The sequence below is a fragment of the Epargyreus clarus genome, unplaced genomic scaffold (assembly GCF_041222505.1).
Source record: "Epargyreus clarus isolate Ecla_fem2 unplaced genomic scaffold, WU_Ecla_fem_2.2 ptg000018l, whole genome shotgun sequence".
In the NCBI taxonomy this organism is placed as follows: domain Eukaryota; kingdom Metazoa; phylum Arthropoda; class Insecta; order Lepidoptera; family Hesperiidae; genus Epargyreus; species Epargyreus clarus.
This window is the reverse complement of record NW_027332226.1, coordinates 16136507-16158395: the sequence shown is the minus strand read 5'-3', so window position 1 is coordinate 16158395 and position 21889 is coordinate 16136507. Positions and strand designations below refer to the sequence as shown.

Sequence of the window (21889 nt, the reverse complement as noted above, 5' to 3'; positions counted from 1 at the left end):
CTTGTACTGTGACACTACTAAACCGATAGAAATTTCGTTATTAACCATTCATGTCATGTAATATGAATCGCAGTTAGATAAATTATAATATCTACATTATTTTGAGGTTCTTTCCCGGGACGTCTTTACTTTTATGGACTTTGCTAGGTATTGGAAGGGGCGGGTCATAGAATAATAAAAAAGAATCCATGGCAGGAAAACCGTGTATTTCAAAACCCAAGTGGACATGCATGAGATAAGAATTCAGTCTATGCCTCATGTCAGATAATGTCAGTGTCAAAATGTAAATGTCAATTGTTAAAAGAATAGACGAGAAACTCAGACTTCAGAGAAAGGCGTGATGTCGTGACGTGTGGTCATACGAATATAATTCAAATTCACACGAATGTTTTTAAATCTCCTGCACTTTTGACCCCGTTATTTAACATAAAATTGAGCGATAATTGTGTGTACCACGATATATCACTTGCAACGTCTTAGTTATTCCTGTCTCGGCTGTGAATTAGTTTAAGTTGATGGACTCGTACGTAAACTCTTTGATTATACAATTAATAAAGTTCTGATTAGTTATAAGGAATTGAATAAGAAGAGAAACATCGGTCTCAGTGATGGTACTGGAAGCAATGACGAGGTTAGTTTTTATTATGTTTGTAAGAAGCATTGAATATTTGAGCAATTGAGTGTCCTAGACTTTGATCCTTATTTCATCACTAAACTGACGAATTGCGATGGTTACAAATCTTACTATTAGTTTTAACTTTAAACATGACTAGTTTAATACATACCTTACGTAAATTATTTATTTGCTTTTAATAAGTATAATTATGTCTAAAGTAGTCTTTGAAAATGAAGCTTATATTTATTTGAAGGTGGTAGAGCCCTTTGTTGAAGGTGGTAGAGCCCTTTGTGGTTCAACTCCGGCGGCACTACCGCCACACCTATTTCTGCCTAATAACAGCAGTGTTAAGCGCTGCTGTGTTCCGTATTGAAGGGTGTGGTAAGGGAGACATACTTTTCCGAGGCGTTCCAGCTTAGTCCTCAGGGGTAGCGGCGCATCTGTGGCCGACCTCAGGTAGGAATATCTAATCCTATCTGGGGTTGATTACAGATGTCCATGGGCGGCAGTAGCCACTTAACATCAGGTGGACTGCATGCTCGTCTGCTACTCCTATATTATAAAAAAAAAAAAAAAAATAATGTACCTAATGTACAAATGTACTAAATGTAGTATAATTTAAAATCGTTCTGTTTTGTTTATGTCTAAAGATATGTTTTTCATTGATTGATTAATTGCTTACTAACTACATAGAATTTTTGTAATAGTTCTGCCCACTGTGTAGTTGAGGACATCTGTGACCTGCGCGGCATCACACTGCACGGCACACATCTATTATCATTGTAATTGAGTCAATTCTCTTATATTGGCTTTCAATTGCTAGCACCAAGGACACAGTACAGTTATTTAGAAAATATTCACTTTGATGTTGAAATATTTTGCGACTTGAGTATAACATGAATGCAATGTTTTGATCTAGTTTCTTAATTTATTGAGTACTATTGAATAGTTAACACAGTAATATAATGTCATTATTTTTAACAATTTAATCACTTATATTGCAAAATATTTTTTTTCGGATGATTTAATTGTCTATATAACATTCTTTTTGTTTTTGTATTGTTAAAGTATTCAGTCACAAATCAAGTTCAGATAGGAGAGGGTATAATCTTTATTGTTTAATTCTGGAGGCACCCGCCATACCTACTTCTGCCTAAAAACGAAGGCGCTTAGCATGGGGTTATTATAAAAGGAGCAATAACATGTTATTATGAATATTATTTAGGGTTTCTGTGCCTTGGTTTGGCGGATGTAATAAGGGAGAGGCAATAAAAAAGGTGTTCGAACTGAGTTCCCAGAGGTAGCAATGGATCTATGGCCATCCTGAGGCTAGAATTTCAATCCTATCTGGGATTAACTATAGAAGTCCATGAGCGGTGCTTGTGTGAGGTAGAAAACCATGATCATGGTAATAATTATGGTATGGTAATTATGGTATGGCATGGAAGTAATAATTGATCAATTATTACTTTTTTGTAATCATAAAAGAATATAAATGATAACTCTTATTAACATCAAAATCAATTATTATGTTAAAATGAATTAGCCAAAGCCAAAATACAAACTGTACTAATAGTAAAATTAAGATTTATTTTATCCATGACTTATGATATACACTGTAAATATTTGTGTAGGTAACTAAATATATTTTGGTAATTATTTTACATTAACATGAGTGCACATTTTTGATAATTCTTTAAATAGTCAGGCAATATTTACTTAGTGATAGTTAAGTTAATGAGAAGGAATTTTTACTAAAATTACAATTTCATACTCTAATACTTAGTGTACTCCAATCTACAATCTCTATTAAAACTATTATATAGTTTTTTCTAAAAGGTGCAAAAGAATGACACTGCATGTAAGCGTTATACGAAACTAAAACATATATTGATAATGCAAGTCAAATATAATGAACTATACATATTACACCAGGCTCAGATAGTTGTTTTCCTGTACAACTTCAAATAATAATATTGACGTTAGAAAAGCAATCCTTATTAAGCAACATTTAGGAAAATTTACAGGAAAGTGGTTTAAACTTAAAATATTTGCAAAAAAATATTGTTGGTATAAAAATATCTCTGCCTGTTAAAATCTTTTTAATCCAACAATTAGGTGAGTATTTTTTATTTCAATATTTCAAACTTTAAGTCCTTCCCCGGCATTATAAATGCAATTTTGCTTAGTATGGAATGCCTTTCAAACATTGATGATTTTTAAAATTACATATAAAGAATAACAAAGGTTTATCTTCCTGTCACTTTCTGAAATAGGTTTATGATATGTTGTAATCCCATGGTTGTTCAATAAACACTTAATGTAGCAAGATTGTATGAAAGCAAATATCTCCAGCGATGCTCCAAATTTACTTATTTGCTCGCCTGAGCTCTCAACTTAAGCTTATCAAACAAAGTTATCAGTAATGTGCTCTATTAGAATACTGTTAGGACATCACAACAGATGTTATCATGCCAGTAGTAGTAGAGTAAGCCATTCCATCTAAGGCAGCTTGCAGTGTGCTTGCTTCTGTTGAAGGCTCTGTGATGCAGTGTTCAGTGTTCTCATTGTTTTTAATAGTGCAGTTACATAAACTATTTTTGATTTTATAATATTCAATTTGTTTATTGTTTAGCGTTGTTTGTATGTAATCTGTATGGTCCAGCTAAAGCATAGCAAAATTACCTATAATAAATAAGGAAGTTTCCTGTCCTTTTTGATTCATATAATAAGTTCTGTCATTCTGTGTGCTTGTAAAGACTTTATAATAGATTCTTTATTCCTTTTTTAATGAAAGTGAAATCTTAAATTCTATGTTTGGGCACAGTAAATGCTTTAGTGGTTGAATGGCTAATTGCACTGTAAATGTCCACACTATTTTGCCAGTAACAGTACGCTGCTGCTTTAAATCATTACAAATCGATTATACATATTATTATACTTCTATATCTGGGATAGGTGGATGACGGTAACGCTAGCTATAATATGACTTAGCTCTCATTGTTATCAAACAATCTGTGAATGGACCGGGAATATACACTGGCATTATAGTAGGGACCTTACAATAGTGGCATTTTCATAGTAAATGTAGTGATGTCGGCAGCTGAGGAGCGCCGCGAGGATGGCGCGCTCGGCCTGCAGCGCGCGCTGCGCCGCACCATGGCGCTCGTCGTCGACAGGTAGGCACCACTCATGCCAGTATTCACGTTATGGCACCGCACTCTTTTAACCAATGCGTGAATTTAGTCAGTCTTCATCCATGTATTAACATTTATGTCCAATAGGTCCGAATCGACATTTCTTTAAAAGAGGAGAATATTGCGTTAAAGAAGGATTTCATTCGCTCGCGATTAACTCTCTTTACTGTCAAAAATTCCGGGACAATCCTTTTCAATAGTTTTATTCATAAGACTGCTTTGAATAAGCACAAAAAATAATTAATCTAGTTTGATTTCAAAATTACTAAATAATGTATATGTTTCCTGTATTGCCGGAGGCCTTGTAAATTTGTTGAAAGTGTCTTATAATTATTGGCCACAAATTTTTACTTTACTCCACGATTTCTCATTTGAGCAGCTTGACAGAAAGCGGAGGGAGGAGTTTCAGCGCTCTAGAGCTCCTCCTGTGACGAGGACAGACTTGGATGATCTTTATTAACATATTTATGTATTTTCAATATTTTAGGCATATTAACCGCCATAACTTGTAGTTAATATCCAAAGGTTTATGCTTGCCAAATCATTAAACTCTCAGTTCTTTTAATCCAATTGACTTAATAATACTTCAAATAAGAGTTAAAAGACACATATCTACGTTTGTTTTAATCATATGTCTTCTAAAGCTGATAACAATGTTATAAGTAATTACAATAACAAGGTTTATTCGCTTTCTACTTTGTTCTCTGGTATGGTGTCTTACATTTATTATACCGACTATATTTGATTTATGCCTGTCTACATTGTTTAATGAGTGAACCACTTCGTGACGTTGTTGGATTTACTGCTCGTAATGGTTTTTAAATATTGGGTGGCATAATTATGCACAGATGTATGAGCTTAACTCTTATTTAAAATTGCAGCTTCTTCAATTCGTGTTACAATGAATCTGAATTAGAATAGCCTAAATCAGTGGTTCCCAACAGTTCCCGCATTTTTTTCGCATCATAGATTTCCAGCATTCTTAGTAGGGACTACAAGTAATGAGAAAGTCAAACTCCCTGCTGAGTTATCAACTTATTATACTATTGGCTGCAAGAGCTTCTCATGTCCCAGTGCTGGGCACGGGTTTCCCTCACCCAGAGACTTACTTACTTTACCACGGTGCACCAATTTAGAACGGTGGAGTATACTATTTAGCAGGCGGAGTGTATTATTCAGTATAAAGCATAACAACGGGCGGATTCAATTTATATTTTAACGAACTCTTGAATTTAATCATTATTATCTCACTTGAGGATATAAGAAAAATATAGGATTTTAGATTTCATATATTTATATAAAATCATCACAAATATTATTTGGTTACTATTTTCTTGGAAGTCTAAATATACGTGTTATTTTATGTGGGGTATGCCGTATGATGAAATTTTTAGTGTTCTGCGCGGCCGCCGCGCTAGTGTCGCACCGGTCCGTCCGCGAACACGAATTATATTGTACTTATACGTATATATACATATGTATAGAAACGTGGCCTTGTTATTCTTATTTAATGTTATTTAATGAAACGTAGTGCTCTCTCTTTTGTTTCTTAGGTCTTACTTGCTTAAAGTTTTATCTTAATTTTTAGTAACAAGTAGGTACGTATGAATATTTACCTAATATTAATTGTGATTCATTTCGTTCACTCGCGGCAAATGTTGATGGAAGATTTATAGCTCGTCACAACACAACTGCTTACTCAGCTACCTGGTTTTGGTGATCATATATTTGTTTATTGGTAACGTAGCATTTTACATTATTAATGTGGAGGTACGTTAAAATGTCATTTTTAACCTCATGCTTAACTCAGGGTATTATATCCTCATGGTGAAATCTCTCAGGCAAGGGAAAATATATATATACGGGCTTCCAAGTATAAGGTTTTTAAATTGATTTGTCAGGTGTTTAATGGATATATAATGTTATGCAATATGAATGAAAATAATGGTGTCTGTATAATACAACAGCAGATTCAAGTGAAACACGAGGGTGGCGTCTCATGATAACTTTGTTTAGCAACAGATAACATAATTATTGAAAACAATAATCAATGAATACTTTGTCCAAAATCGGCAGAAATCATCGTTTATGAGAACTTCTTTATTTTGAGTCATTCTCGCTCGACTTTACTGCCTTGTTATCATCGCAGTCAAGGCTGCCGTTAATATTTTTTTATATAGGTACTTACCTAATTGCGACAATCCTATTTTATATTATTAGTCTGTGAATAAAACCTTGGATGAAGAAGGTATGGTAAATATGTGTATTTCGTCCACTAAACATTATGATTATGAAATTTAATCTTCTATCCATTAATACCATATTTTATCAAAAATAGTTAAGTTTTTAACTAATATAAATTTTACTTATATATTATGTTCTTAATTATGTGTATTTTATGTCTAATTTTGTCTGTACATTGAAATATAAAAAAGTACCATTCCCCAGGGGTAAAAAAACCTCTGAATGCGACCAAAGCCGCTGTTAGAAGCAAATACTTTATAATAACGTAAATGCTACACTTGTATCAATAATTATTGATATAATTGATCAATTATAATATTATTTATCAATTATAATTGATCCGGTAATCTGTATGTTGCAATTTGAGCAACACTGAAACAATTTGTCAAATAGGAACTGATAAAGAGGACGAAGTTCGGAGAGTCCTCAGATAAGATTAATTAGTTCTTGAATGGTGGTTATTGATCAGGCAACAATTATGTGTCTTGATATGAATAACTTATGTGTTCGTGTTATAAAACGACTTCAGGAATAAATTATACATTAAATTTAATTTGCGTAGATAAAAAGACCACGAGAGTTAATTATTCTTTACACACTATATACGTTTTATTTTTGTGTTCAGTTTAAAACCACGGATTGGTAATTTAATGTAGGTTCCCAAAACCTTAGTATCAATCTTCAATCGAGCACTCAATCAATCGAATCCGAGGAATCGAGGATCAAATTCGTAGATTCGATTAAGTGTTAACAGTTCTAAGGGTATAGCTATAACAATATTCTAGAATAAGTTGCAGTTAATTGTTTCAATTAGGACTTAACATACTTAAATGTTTGCTTAAGATTGAAGATAAATGTTATCGTGGGCATGTGGGAATGTATACTAATGATTACTGTCATATCACTGTATTACATTATTACAAGACGATTAAATATAGATCTTATCAAATTAACAACATCATTAATTTGCTTAATGCGCCAAAAATATGTCTTTATAATTATATGTGTTTGAAATGTATTTTATTAACTTTATTAGTGTACTCAATGGTTAACTAAAGATCTACTCTTTAGTTAACCATTGAGTACATTAATTCGTTAAACTTCGTCAATTGATAAACACTGGAATATAGTTTTAAATCAATTTATGTTTATTAGTACAAAGACTAATCTAAACTTGATAATATGTGATTACGAGTTAGATTAGTGAGCGCGCGATCGGCCGTTTTGTATCAATTTATGTGCTTTTGTTTTGGTTTAGACAGTGCTGATAAAGAAATATTACTAATCGAAAATCATACATTAAGTAAATTATATTAGTTACTATTATATTTAGAACTTAAATAATAAATACCCATATACCGTACTTATACTTACAAACAGACAACTTGTCGCTATTTTATTAGTATAAGACTACTGAATGTTAAATCCTTATCTATAGGTACCGATGTGTATCGTTACGATAATTTAGATTAATGTAATCTTCGAATCGCGAACATCATTCGTGACGGTGGCTTGGTCTCGGCTCCGACGGCCGCACTGTCTCCCGCGCCGCCGCCGACCACACCGCGCACATAGGAGCCGCTCCCGTCTGTCATTGCCGTATTAACAAATCAATTTATAAATTGTTACGATAAGTAATTAGTTAATTCGCACGACAGGTTAAACGAGGAGAAAGAAAGGGCTCCGTGTTTGTCGGAAGAAGAATCCAGAGTGAAGATGTTGGGGGTGCGGCGTCGCGTCGCGCTGGACGTCCTGATGGCGTGCTGGGGGCTCGGCACCTGGCTCGGCGTTAACGGGCTGTACGTGCAGCTGCCACTGCTGGTCGACCGCCTGCCCGAGGGCTGGGCGCTGCCCTCCTCCATGGCGCTCGCCGTGCAGCTCGCCAACGTCGGCCTGCTCGTGTACGCGCTCATGAAGATATTGCTCCCGCGTGTATCCGACCCGCCGTACATTTACGGCTTGCTCGCGATAGGTACCCTCGCTCTCGCACTCAACGCGTTCCTCTACACGGAAACCGCAACGGTCGGGGGCTCCGAGAGGTCCGTGGCGTTCCTCGCCCTGACGTTTTTCGCGGCGCTGGTCGGATGCACCAGCTCGGTGTTATTCTATCCGTATCTGAGACACTACCGGGACGTTTACTTGACCACGTACTTAGTCGGCGAGGGCCTCAGCGGGTTCATCCCGAGCATCCTCGTGCTGATCCAGGGCGTCGGCGGCGAACCGCAATGCGTTCCATCGCCGGACAACTCTACCCTGGAGGCGATATACCCGCCGGCGCGATTCGACACCACGGCGTTCCTGCTCATGCTGACCGCGCTCTCCGCGCTCAGCCTCATCAGCTTCGCGTTCGTGGACAACTGGGCGGCGTTCCGGTCGGAGCGCGTGAAGCCGGCGGAGGCCGCCAAGGAGGACGAGGCGACGGCGCCGCGCGAGTCGCTGGTGCGGCCGACGTGGATCGCGGTGCTCGTGCTGATGGCGTGGCTGAACGCGCTGATGAACGGCGTGCTGCCGTCGATCCAGTCGTACGCGTGCAAGCCGTACGGCACGCGCGCGTACCACCTGGCGGTGGCGCTGGGCGCGATGGCCAACCCGGCGGCGTGCCTGGCGGGCGTGTGGCTGCCGCCGCTGCGCGCGCGCTCGCTGGGCGCGCTGCTGGCCGCCGCCGCCGCGCCGCTCGCCTTCGTGCTGGCCGCCGCGCTGCTCAGCCCCGCGCCGCCGCTCTACCGCGCCGCCGCCGGGGAGGCGCTCGTGGTGAGTTCCCTTTTGTTCAGAAAAAATATCGGTCTACGTCGATGTTTATATGGTAAAATAGTAGTTGATTTCTGTATTTCTCCCCTTAATTTAGGGAGATTTGAAGCGTAAACCATCACGGTGATTTAATAAGTATAGGCGAAGGGTTAACGGATTGTACCGTGACGGATATTTTCAAATCACTCAATAAAAACCCAATAAAATTTCCTAACAAAAATTAACGATCATCTTATTTATATACCATTGAGATGACGAAGAACAACAAAATCGTCAGTAGAACGAGTAAAAACTTCATCATCAACCCATTACTGTACCACTGCTGGGCACGGGTCTCCTCTCATAATGAGAAGGATTAGACCATAGTCCACCGCGCTGGCCAAGTGCATATTGGTAGATTTAACATAACTTTGAGATTTTTTTATATACGCGTCAAATATGGTTATTGAATCGAGTTTTAACGATTCAAGTCGCTATGAAATTTCAATCGAAATAAAAATTGAACAATAAAGATCGTATCACTGAATCATCTCCGATATTAAGCGGTGTCTGTCCTCATCGGACGGGATCCTGCAAACCAAGCGGCGACGCCTCATCGCGTCTACCCCCATGTGTGTGGAGCGCGTATCGTCAGTGCACGTGTTGCGTGTTGCAGGTGTGCTCGTGGGTGGCGGTGTCTGCGAGCGCGTCGTACGCGCGCATGTGGGTGTACGCGTGGGCGCGGCGCGGCGGCGCGGCGGGCATGCGCGCGTGCGGCGGCGCCACGCAGGCCGGCTCCGCGCTCGGCTCGCTGCTCCTCTACCTGCTCGTCAACCACACCGCGCTCTTCACGCAGCCCGCCGCCTGCCCGGCCGCCTCCTAGCGCACGCACGACGCTTTGATAGTCTTGGCCGTAATAGTTCGCGACTGGGACCGCTCGAACTAGTTCACTTTTTTAGTTCGTTTGCTCCCGGCCGCGCCAAAACAGGGTATACCTATTGATTCTTATAAAATATTCATAAAATATGACGACATCAATTTGGTTACCGCCATTTTTTCACTAGTTCAGTTAGGAGCTAACGAAGTATGGAGCGAGAAATCGGGGATCTAGTTCGCGTAGTTCATCTGTGGGAGCGCTCTTCCGAACGAGTTCGTTCGCGAACTACACAAGACTGCACTTTGGACCGATCCAGCATCCTGAAGCCACAGTCGTCTCGTTAGAACGTGCACTGCTCGTGACATTTAGGATTCTATTTTAATATGTAAACGAAATGACGTGCAAAGGCTCGTGACTTACCCGGACGATTCTTCGCAATGGAGGGTCCCCGACTCATTTGCGTTCGTACTCAACATATTTTTACTTTTTAATTTATAAATAAAACCAATACTTTTTACTGGTAACTACTATACGACAACTAGTAATGTCACAAAATTTTGTCGCAGGCAAATTTGTAAAAATAATGTTGTGCCATACGATTGAGTCGAACACCCTCTATTATAAAGAATCCCCCACCTATCTCATAAGGAAACTCGTTACCAGTGCGTGCCTACTTATGTTATATAAAATGTAAATGAAGACCAATTAAATAAAAGAAAAAATATTTGATCTGAGCTAAAGTGGATATCATATCAATTGGACGCATCTAAGTGAAAGATACCTTAAGAGGGCTTATCGTTAAAGAGAAAAATAATTCTCGATTTAAATAATTAGGCGCTGTGTTAGAGCTGTATAGTCCGCGCCAAACTGCTAGTCCGCTCTTTGTAGAGAACATGTGTAGTCATACAATTTGCTATGGCCACGCGTTTTATTTCTATATTCTGAGCGGACTAGCAGTTTTACGCGGACTATAACTGTCTCATAAATTATTTACACGTACGTAAGAGATATACCGATTGTTATTTTTGCGAATTATATAGTTTTATATGTTTGCTGAAATCATTTATCATGGATTTTGATAACGATTTATTTCAGATTGCATAACATTAACAAACATATTTTAACTCGTCTTGTTGTACGCGGTAAAACAGATGATATGCAATAAGTAAATTTTTATATTTGAACCTGGCGATGAAGGCAATGGCCACCTGCTGGTATGAAGCCGCTATCGCTTGGGCAATCATTGCATACTACAGAAAAATTTAATTTATTTTGCTTTGTACAAATCTTATTTTGCAATTATTTCAAGCTAAGCCGAGTTACACTCTAATCATTAGCGATATATCAGCCTTCCATGGAATTAGTGTGAATCAACGTGCTTTCATCATTATAAGTGTAGGTATTTAAATTAAAAGTATCCAACCTAATCAGTTAATTATGTTAGGTTAGTTTTATTAATATTATTTAACCCATTACTTAATTTCACTTACATCGTTTGTTATTAATATCAAGTATGTTTAAAATATCTTCATTCTAATTAAATGAAATGCCTCAAAGTTTATATTATAGTAAAAACGTTTTTAAAATGTTTGTCTGTATAGGTCCCAAATAACTTTAGCGTTATTGATTCAATTTGGAAAGGACTTTCATACATTGGACATTACAGGGATTAAGCAAGGATAATCTTAATCTCTAAATTTTTAGGGTTTCTCAGTAAACCTATGTCTCGACGACTGATGAAGTACTTTTTTGATTAAGTGTATAATTTCATTTATTTACTATTTTATACATTATTATTAACCACTTAATCCGAAATGAATTTTAATGATATTTTAATTTTAATAATTCACACTCCACCATACAGAAATTCCAACATAATTAGGTATGGAAGTAAAACTGAAGACAATGTGCTATATAGTGATATTATCTGCTTTGATCTGTTTTATGTTATAATATTAGCCAAACCTTACTGTTCGTTATTACAATGCTGTGGTTGAAAAGTGTTTGTAATAGTTTTCTAATGTTTAAATAATGCCAAAGACATTACAATAGTCTAGATGGCGCGTGGCAGCGAAATGTTCAATAAAATGACGCTTAAGTTATAAATGTAAGATGGCCCTGCGCCGGTGCCGCGTAGGGGCTCTCCTGTTTTTGCGTTAATAGCATGTTTATTATTTTTATCCCTTAGTATCTCCATTGTTCTTAGTGTATCCATTGTTATTTCCGAAGCTGATGTTACATCTAGACTTTTATAATATCTTCCCAAATATTTACAATATTTTAAAACCTGTTTTAGGCAATTTGAAGCTATCTAATTTATTTTTAAATTTACAAAAATCTTCACTCTATTTAGCCAATTAGCACAAATTTCTGTTTTATATTTTAGCAAAACAAAAACAAGAGTTGCTATTGTTGCTCAGAGCTAAAAGCAAGAGTACTTTATGTTATTTACTGCTATTGATACGAAATTTATTAGAATCTTGCTGTGCAATAAGTATTAAATTTGTTAATGAAATTATTATATTTTGTGTTGGTTGTGTGATAGTATTATATACCTGTTAAGTGATGGTTGCGGTCTCGACGGTCCGAGACGATCTGAAGGACGATAATAAATATTGTTACAAGAACACCCGCAGTTTTATTAGCCTGTACACTTTAAATCCTTCTCATTCCATAAAAACTTAGTAGTGGGACTATGGGTATTTGAATAAGTTACAGGTTGTAGCACCCTTCATTGTTCAACCGAATGACACCACGGGTATAGGTTTTCTCTAATGGTGCTGTAGTCTTCTATGATCTCGTTGAAGGGCCAAGTAGTATAAGTACAAGTGTTCTAATTTATTTTCAGAGATACGTCGCTGCGTGTTAAAGTTCGATAACATTCTTATATCAGTTACGTTACACATGTATACTAGTTTGCTTCTTTTTCTATTATTAAAAAATAAATGTTTGAAAGTAAAGTGATAGTAAGCAATTAAATTCTACCTCATGATATTCGATCTGAAGCGTTACTTATATTTTAACAGTGCCAATTAATTAGCATTATTAGTCAACGACCTGCCTGTACTTACCTCTACATCCTCGTACCAGTTTTGCAATCTTGTTGCCTCGCGCGCTGCTAATTTAATGAAGCAAATGAATCATGTAAATTGTCTGTAGAGGCACAATATTAAATATGCTGGGAGATTGATTTTTTTCAGAATTGACTAATTTTAGAGAAATTTGACATTTTTTTTTAAAAGAGCTCTCCTCGTATCTAAAAAAAACCTCCTTTATTTTTAAACCTCTCTAGAGAAGTTTTCCTTCCGAAACCCTAACAAATATAAAATGTAGGAAACTAGCAATTTAATTTAAAATGTCGTTCTAGGAACATTTATGTGAATAATGATAACCGTTAAGGTAGATAATAATGGCACTAAGTACTGCAGTAGACGATTAGCTATTTGAACTGCAATCATCATAATACTTACCCCGACTTCGACGAGCAAGTATCATTTTACTCGGGGCATATAGGTAATAACAAAATTATAAGGGGTTGTAAAGGCGAAGTTCCTATTTTACCACTCCTAATTTATAATTAAAGTAGATATTGGACGACCTTTTTAGTTGGAGTTAGGTACTCTCGTCTACCAGTAGACATAGGTAGATACTATGCTCAGTTGTATCTTAGGTAAGTCACAATCGTTGAAAATGTGTCGGTAATTTTTTATTACTTAACTAATAAATCGAGGATAATGTTGAGTAGATCATGATTCATTGTGTAGACTTTATGTGAAGAAAACCTTTTAACTTATTAAAAAGAACGAAAGATTAATTGAAAGAACTTTCCCTTAAGAACTTTTCATAGGGTCGACAAATAAATGTGTCATTCATGAATGGTTATAATTGAAGAATGAAGACCGAAGTATTTATAAAGCAAGGTCTGTGGCATTGTGAGGAGTCGTCATCATTTGGTGGAGTTAGTTCTATGGACTAGGACGCTATGGATTTCATCAATTTTATCTTAATCTATTTTGCTTCTAAGAAATTGACATTATTAACAGCTTTTCTCTGTTGGAGACCGGGTGGGTAATTTGATGTACCTAAGTAGGTACATGATTATACAAACCTAATATAACAGGCCATCTGCCACCTGGTGACTTTCTGGAACTCGTCAAAAGATGGCGCCACGAGTATTTCTGTATCACGCTGTAATTAAATAGGAACGAAATGTCTTGTTAACTGCCTCCGATAAGGTCCGAACTCCGAAGTGATGCGTTTGTGTTGTGCCGAGTGTAAGGCAATATGCGGAAATGCGCCAAACTCTGCGTTACGAGACGATCATTTTGAACAGTTATTAAGATTGGTTTAATTTTGTTATTTTTGTAAATAAATACTTATCTTCACCATGGTGGTAAGTAGGTAGTTATCTTTTTTATAAATGACTAGAGGGTAGACGCGCCTGCCCAGCGTATAGTTATCGATAGGCATGAAACTTAAATGGTATTTAATTTTTTGTTATATTCAGAATTTGAATTTATAGTAGGCAAATGTACTTAATGAATTTGAAATCCGTAAGTGTTTGGTTTTATAAATAATAAATTAAATTCTAAGATTGTCTACGGATCTTCCTCCTACACTTGTCTGTGTCCGGCAGAGATGGTGTCGGAGCTGGCGCGGCGCGGGCGCGCGGCGGGGCTGCGCGTGGCGCTGGCCGCGCGGCCGCCGCCCGCCCTGCCGCCCTACCGCGACCACCGCGAGGGCATGCTGCTCGACCTAGCCTGCCCCGACTACGCGCTTGTTCTTGATAAGGTTCATGTCTTGAACATTGTCTTCGGTCCATGATCAAGACGTTCAGACCAAAACATTTATTATATTTTATTTCTGTCCTAACGAAGCAGTGCTCGTGATGCTGTGATAGAATACCTACTATTGAAGTTATTCATTTTAGATAGATCTCGTAGTGTACGTACTTTCAGTTATGTATGTCTCTTACCTACTTCTTTACTATAAAATACTACATAGATAGTTATCATAATATTCATAGCATGATAGAATTTCCGTAGATACCCTCTAATAAGCTAAGTAAAATAAAAACATCTTATCTAAATTAATTGTACTTAAAGCCAGCGAGATAAATAAACACGATGCAAAAGTGCAAACCAAACAGATTTATCTTATTGCGAGGACACTCCTTGTCGGTACCTTCCTATTTATATGTATACCGTATGTAGATACCTATTACTTAATCTGAACGTAACCTTCTTTTATACTTTGAATGTCTTTCTAGGCGCTGCTGTGTTCGGCGTTCGCATCTGTGGCCGGTAGGAATATTTAATCCTATCTGGGGTTGATTACAGATATCTATGAGCGGCAGTAGCCTCTTACCATCAGGTGGACTGCATGCTCGCCACCCTATATTATAAAAAAGTTAATATAGAGCTCCGAGTTATGAAAATGTAGAGTATGTATCTTGGTAGGTTGGTAGTCTATTTATCTATTAGTCTCACAGGAGTTGTGGTGAAGTTTTTTTTGTTACATTTCAGGCATCGTCTTCCAGAGCATTCAATCTGCGACACTCCTGGCTCCTCATCCATCCATCTGCTTACAATGAAACTATGCTGGGAGACACGTTATCTGACGCTGTCATATTACCTGACGCTGACGTCGTGTTCGCATCAGGAGACGCCTTGGTCGACGTGTACAGGATTAAACCCAACCAGCCTTTCATATTTACGAAACTATACGCGGGCTATGTATCGAGTCAACAGACGTTAGAAGCGCTGTGGGCCAGCCTGCCCACTGCAGTGTCCAGGAGGAAAGATCTTCACAACGTGAACATTAAGTCGGCCACTGTAGTAAGATCTTAAAAGACTACAAAGTAGTTTTAATGAATGCAGGCTTCATCTCATTGCTATGTTTGTCTGCATAAAGCAAATATGTTGCGTTATACCTATAAAATTGTGATAAAAGCAGTATGTTTCCAGTATTTAACAAAAAAAAGCGATAAAAGATCTAACCGTATACTTATTACTCAGTTTATTGTTATTTATATCCTCCTCTCCTCCTTGCGTCGATGTCCTCAATGCTGAGGGTCGTGACCCTCTCCACGGATCACCTTATCCCGGACTATATTGCGCCAACGGTTCCGGTTCTCAGCAACGTGGATGGCATCATGCATCCTGCTATTGAGAGTGGTGCGGATTTGATCCGACCAGCGCATCGGACTACGTCCGCGCGGTCTCTTTCCCTGGACTTTGCCGGTGATGACTATCTTTTCGAGATTGTCGCTACTCTTCCGGGCAATATGGCCGAAATACTCAAGGACTCGCTGTAGGCAGATGGTCGAAAGTCTAGTTGATATTTTGAGTTCCTTGAGTATTGACACATTAGTTTTCATAGCTGTCCAGGGAATACGTAACATCCTCCTCCAGCACCACATCTCGAACGCATCCACACGTTTTCGGTCATTTGCTCTGAGCGTCCATGTTTCGGCTCCATAAAGGAATATGGAGAATATTAGCGTTCGGACAAGCTTCTGCTTGGTATTATTCCTGATGTTCCTATCTTTCCATATTCCTTTTAGTTGGCCCATGGCGCCCTTGGCCATTCCAATTCTACGACGGATTTCTAAATCACACGAGCCGGTGTTAGAGATGCTGGAGCCCAGGTAATTAAAATGGTCTACTCTTTCGAGGTTCAATGCTCCAGTGAGCTCCAGTTTATTTGTTCGGTCAACCACCATCAGTTTAGTCTTCTCTTTGTTTATCTTTAAGCCCAGTTCACCACTTATGTGTTCCATCCGATCCAGCAAAAGTATCATTTCGGCTTCTGAGGCGGCTAGGAGGGTAGTATCATCTGCGTATCGTAGGTTAGTGATCTTCACTCCACCTACGGTAACACCTCCTTCCCAGCCATCCATTGTGTGCCTTATAATGTACTCCCCATATGCATTGAACAGAATTGGGGACAGAATGCATCCTTGTCTCACGCCTTTTCCGAATTTAAAGGGTTTTGACAAAGTTGCATCGATTTTTGCAACCCCGTGGCTTTTGCGATACAGGGCTTCAAGAAGGGCGACCAGGTGCAATGGTATCCCTAGTTCTCGAAGAACCTCCCAAAGTTTTCCCCAGTTGACGCAGTCGAAGGCTTTTGTATAGTCGACGAAGCACATGATAAAAGGGGCATCAAACTCGTAAGCCTTCTCAACCAGTTGCCTGACATTCAGAATATGTTCCCGAGTACCTCTGCCCTTCACAAAACCTGCCTGTTCCTCCGGTATCTGCCAGTCTAAGAAGTGTCTGAGGCGACGGTTCAGAATATGGAGTAAGATTTTGCTGGCATGCGATATTAAAGAGAGGGTTCTGTAGTTGTCGCACTTTTTCGTGGACCCTTTCTTATGCAGGGGAATTATGGCAGATTTGGTCCAGTCTTCGGGCCACGTCCCGGTGCGCCAGATGTTATTGCATATCATGTGTAGTGCATCCACGCCTTTGTCACCCAAGGATTGAAGGACTTCAGCAGTTATGCTGTCGAGTCCGGGGGCTTTCCTCGGCTTGAGCAACTTCAGCGCGGCTGTGACTTCTGTGCGAAGGATGTCTGGTTCTAGGCCGATCGAGGTCCAGTTCGTATGCCAAGAATTTGTACAAGCGCCTTCGGGATTACTGTATAGCTCTTCACAATAACCCCTCCAACGTTCAGCTATTTATGTTATTTGTTATTTATATCAGACATACCGCTATCTAATCATGTGATATGGTTAATACATTTACTTTGTATATTTAGCATGACACTAATTTTCTAGATGTTGACTATAGTAAAATTCCGGTTTGTTTGTGAATGTTATTATAAATATTTTGGTTTTTATTTCTGAGTACCTACTTATGCCGCTGATAGATATCCCATCTATCAGCGGCATAAGTAGGTACTTTTTACAAAGGAATTACTTACCTATAATGTGCACAAGTGCCCAAAGAGATACATATATTTTTTTAATTTTCTACGGTTACATTGCTAAAATGTATGAGTATACGAATACCCAAATCCAAAGTCGTGCAGTGCGGCCACATGAGTAAATATTCCTTTTTTACTCATGTGGTGAGGCAGTCGCCGTTACTGAATACTGTCGTTAACATTCTCGCTGCAGATGACGCAGCCGCAGCACTTCCGCGGCTGGTGGGACCTGTCCAACCGCCACATCGACACCTTCCCCAAGCTCACCTACCCGCTGCTCGTGCACTGCGCTGAAGACCTAAACTTTAGGTTTGTAACACACCTTTTCTGCCAATAAAAATATTTTCATTTTGAGAAAGCACAACTTGTCAAAATGAGAATATTATTATGTCTAATAAGTAGGTAGTTTGACTTTTCCTCAAAGAAGTAGGTAGGTACATTATCAAGCAAGACGTTGCGTTTAATTGTACCTAACAAACTAACCATAAAGTGTCACTTGTATGGCGTGTAACTCCGTAGAATCGCGTAGCTTCGTAGTTTGTGTAGATGGTGCCTAACTTTTAAGTTATGCAATGACGCGCACTGTGATATATTTGATGGGTGAGCGCTAATTTAGGGCGTGCCGCCATGCATCAAAAGGCATGTTAGGTTTTCGGGTATACTTGTCAGAGCAAAGGCCTGAAAGGTCCTCATCATCAACTCATTACTGTCCCACTGCTGGGCACGGGTCTCCTCTCATAATGAAAAGAATTAGGCCATAGTCCACCGCGCTGACCAAGTGTGTATTTGGTAGATACATTTGAGATGTTTTTTTTATAAATCTCTCAGGTATGTAGGTGTCCTCACGATATTTTCATTCACCGTTTAGGAAGTGATAATTAATTTATAATACGCACATAACTTTGAAAAATCAGAGGTGCCTGGGTGCCTGGGATTTGAATCTCGGACCCCTCGATCGAAAGGCCGAGTTTCTTAATCACTAGGCTATCACTGCTAAAAGGTCCTACGACTGGTTTAATACGCTTTTCCTATCCATCAGTAATCTACATTGTAAGACCGTGGTAGCTTATGGCGCAGGCTTACTTCAGCCTGCGAGCAACAGTTTGTGATAAACATAGTTGCACCTAAGAGAGCTCGTTACGATTAATACAACAACCGCTAGGTTGGACATGAAGCAAGTGGACCTGTATGGCGAGGAGCGCAACGGGTCGTTCGACGGGCTGGCGGGGCTGCTGCAGCGCGGCCGCGTCGAGCTCGGCATCGCCTCCATGTTCATGCGCGCGGACCGCTGGCGCGTGCTGCACTTCTGCTCCGAGACCGTCGTAGTCAGGTACTTCACGTTTCTTTATCATCATATCTAGATCTGACGGGTTTGTTACTTCTCTGAAGATTTTAGTTATATTATTTATACTTGTATAGAAAGAAGTAAAAATTGTAAGTGGCTACTGGCTAATGGCGTGCATGGACATTAGCATCGTGAAGTACGTAGAAAAGCCTCGGATTAGTATGTCTCCGTTACCACACCCATCAAACCAGAACACAGCAGCACTGAACAAAAAGGTGTGACGGTGATGCCACTGAAATCGAACCACAAAGGGTCTGCATTCATCCCAATGGTACGAGTATAAAGATAGTAGAACTTGTGGCGATTTCTCAATACTCGTCAAGAGATGGCGCTACACGTTTCTGTGATTAGATATTTTTCAACATCTTGTGCATATATACAAGCTCCGAACTGAGACTGTTGGAGCACGGCCGCTCCCCGGGTATAACATAGCCCAGCAGGACATAGCTTTGCCAAAATCCCTTTAAAAGTTATAAAGGAAGCCACTGTCTATTCAGCCGTATTTCCATGTTTCAGAGGTTCGTTCATATTCCGTCAGCCGCCGCGGTCGGCCGTATCAAACGTGTTCGCGCTACCGTTCAGCCGCGGCGTGTGGGCGGCCACGGCGAGCGTGTTCGCGGGCGTGGCGACGCTGCTGGCGCTGGCCGGCCGCCTGGCGCCGCGCGCCGCGCCAGACACGCAGCTCGCAAGGCTCACGCTCGCCGAGAGCTTTACCTTCGCTATCGGCACCATTTGTCAGCAAGGTATACGACTTGATGTACACAAGAATGCTTTACAATTTACTTGTACATATACAATACGTATATCCTATAGGAATATTTGTTTACATTTTTGTTACGCTAGATAATTAACTCATGTGAAATAAAACCATAGAACTTTTTAGTTTCTCTTTTGCTCTAAAAAATAGGTAGGAATTCTGACATCATAATTGGAAGGAGACTCGTTGTGATTCCCAGGGTCGGACCTGTCTCCGCGGCTGCTGTCGGTCCGCGTGCTGATGCTGAGCACGCTGCTGGCTTCGCAGTTCGTGTTCACGTCGTACTCCGCGAAGATCGTGGCCATCTTGCAGACGCCCAGCCATGCGCTGCAGACTATCGACGACCTCACGCACTCGCCCATGGAGATGGGGATCCAAGAGACCACGTACAAAAAAGTCTACTTTGCTGTAAATATTCGTCGCTACCTCTGTCTTTATCGTTTTAGAAATAAGAAATCTACTCTCTCTACATACAGTTTTGAATTTTACTACTACGTACTACTATTCTCCATAGACAAATGCAACTTCACGACAATAACGAAAACAGTTCTTGTTTCTGGTATGGTTGTTTGGTAATAACGGACGGCCTTTCAGCCTTTTACTGGATAACTGGTTTTTATTCTAATAACCATTAAATGGTATTGGTAATGGTAAAAGCGTTACACGATTCTAACAGCGCCTGAATGGTAATGGTAATGGTAATGGTATCGAATACGCGCTGCCCTAGTGGCTGCTGGTCACGTACTAACTTATCTTAATAAAATTAATTTTAAGAAAGCGATTGCACGTCAATTGCAACTATGCAAAAACGTGGTCGTGGTCGTGGTCGCTGGTTTGTTCGATTGTGCAAATCCGAACAAATAATAATAATATATGATGTTCGGCAAACATAATTTTTTCTCCTACAAAAAATGTTTAAGGCGCAAGACGTTTTAATATTCATAGGGCTAATTATTGTGATTGTTGTGTATGCTAGGAGAGCAAGGACCCCGCGACCCAGCGGCTGTACCGGCGCAAGCTGCTGCCGCTGGGCGAGCGCGCCTACCTCAGCGTAGAGGACGGCGTGGCGCGCCTGCGCACCGGCCTCTTTGCATTCCAGGTGATACGCATATCAATCTTATTTTTAAATTTAGGTTTCAGCAAAATCATGTCAATTAGAAATAACCGTACTCGAGATATTTGTATCAAGTTTTAATATCTTTGAACGCTATAATTTTGCATAATAAGTGCAATATATTTGTATTAAGGTGGAGGAGAGTTCAGGCTACGACATCATCAGCAAGACGTTCGAGGAGCACGAGAAGTGTGGGCTGCAGCAGATCCCCGCCTTCACGCTGCCCACCGTGGCCGTGCCGGTGCGCAAACATTCTGGCTTTCGCGACCTGTTCGCCGCCAGGTATCCACCCTTTATTTTTCTACTTTCGATATAGGTACAGTGAGAGTTTAACGGTAGCTACAGCAACATCCTGGCGAATTACCTCCGTGCAAATTTCTTGGATTTATGCTATGGATATATAAAATTTACATAAGATTTTTCAATTTGTAGATGTTTTATCTATCGTTTATTTCCCTGGATAGAGGTGAGTCTTATATGCGTAGAGTCTGTTCAACGTCCCGGTTCTAACATGAGGGATACGTTATCCCCGCAGATTGCGGTGGCAGCGCGAGGTGGGCGTGGTGGCGCGGTGGCGGCGGCAGTGGCTGGCGGCGCGGCCGCGCTGCGCGGGCGGCGGCGGCGCGGCGCGCGTGGCGCTGCGCGACGCCGCGCCCGCCGCGCGCCTGCTGCTGGCCGGCGCGCTCGCCGCCGCCGCGCTGCTGCTCGCCGAGCGCGCCCGCCCGCCCCGCAACACCCGCACCCCGCCCCGCGCACACCGCGCCCCCCGCGCGCCGCCACGCCACCGCAACAAGCAACCACGGAAATTATTCAGAAGATTACGCTTTCTTAAATAACGTGGCCCAATACATACTTCAAGTTGGAAGATGTGAACACGGCTTATTATATTAACTAACTTGTTATCTACCTACATGCACGCACTTAAAATATATCTTAGCACTTCATAGTGCTTTATAGTAAAGAGGATAGATTAGACTATGCGAAAACAACATATATGTATGTATCTTACTCCGTTATAACTCATACAAGAAACAGTTTAAGTAAGAAAACAATAATCCTATTGCATAGTAATTAATTTCT

General features: G+C 40.0%; 1 protein-coding gene across 1 annotated transcript; it reads left to right on the top strand.

Annotated features, from left to right (window-relative positions):
- Window positions 1-299: 299 nt before the first annotated feature.
- Window positions 300-21645, top strand: LOC140749670 (uncharacterized). The gene is made up of 14 exons (XM_073082787.1): window positions 300-631; window positions 3708-3795; window positions 7716-8808; window positions 9461-9666; window positions 13705-13729; window positions 14255-14452; window positions 15187-15498; window positions 17787-17902; window positions 18756-18923; window positions 19455-19681; window positions 19895-20103; window positions 20672-20794; window positions 20943-21091; window positions 21345-21645. Exons 2-14 carry the CDS (start codon window positions 3710-3712, stop codon window positions 21643-21645), a joined length of 3213 nt encoding a protein of 1070 aa, XP_072938888.1. The 5' UTR covers window positions 300-631; window positions 3708-3709.
- Window positions 21646-21889: the final 244 nt, after the last annotated feature.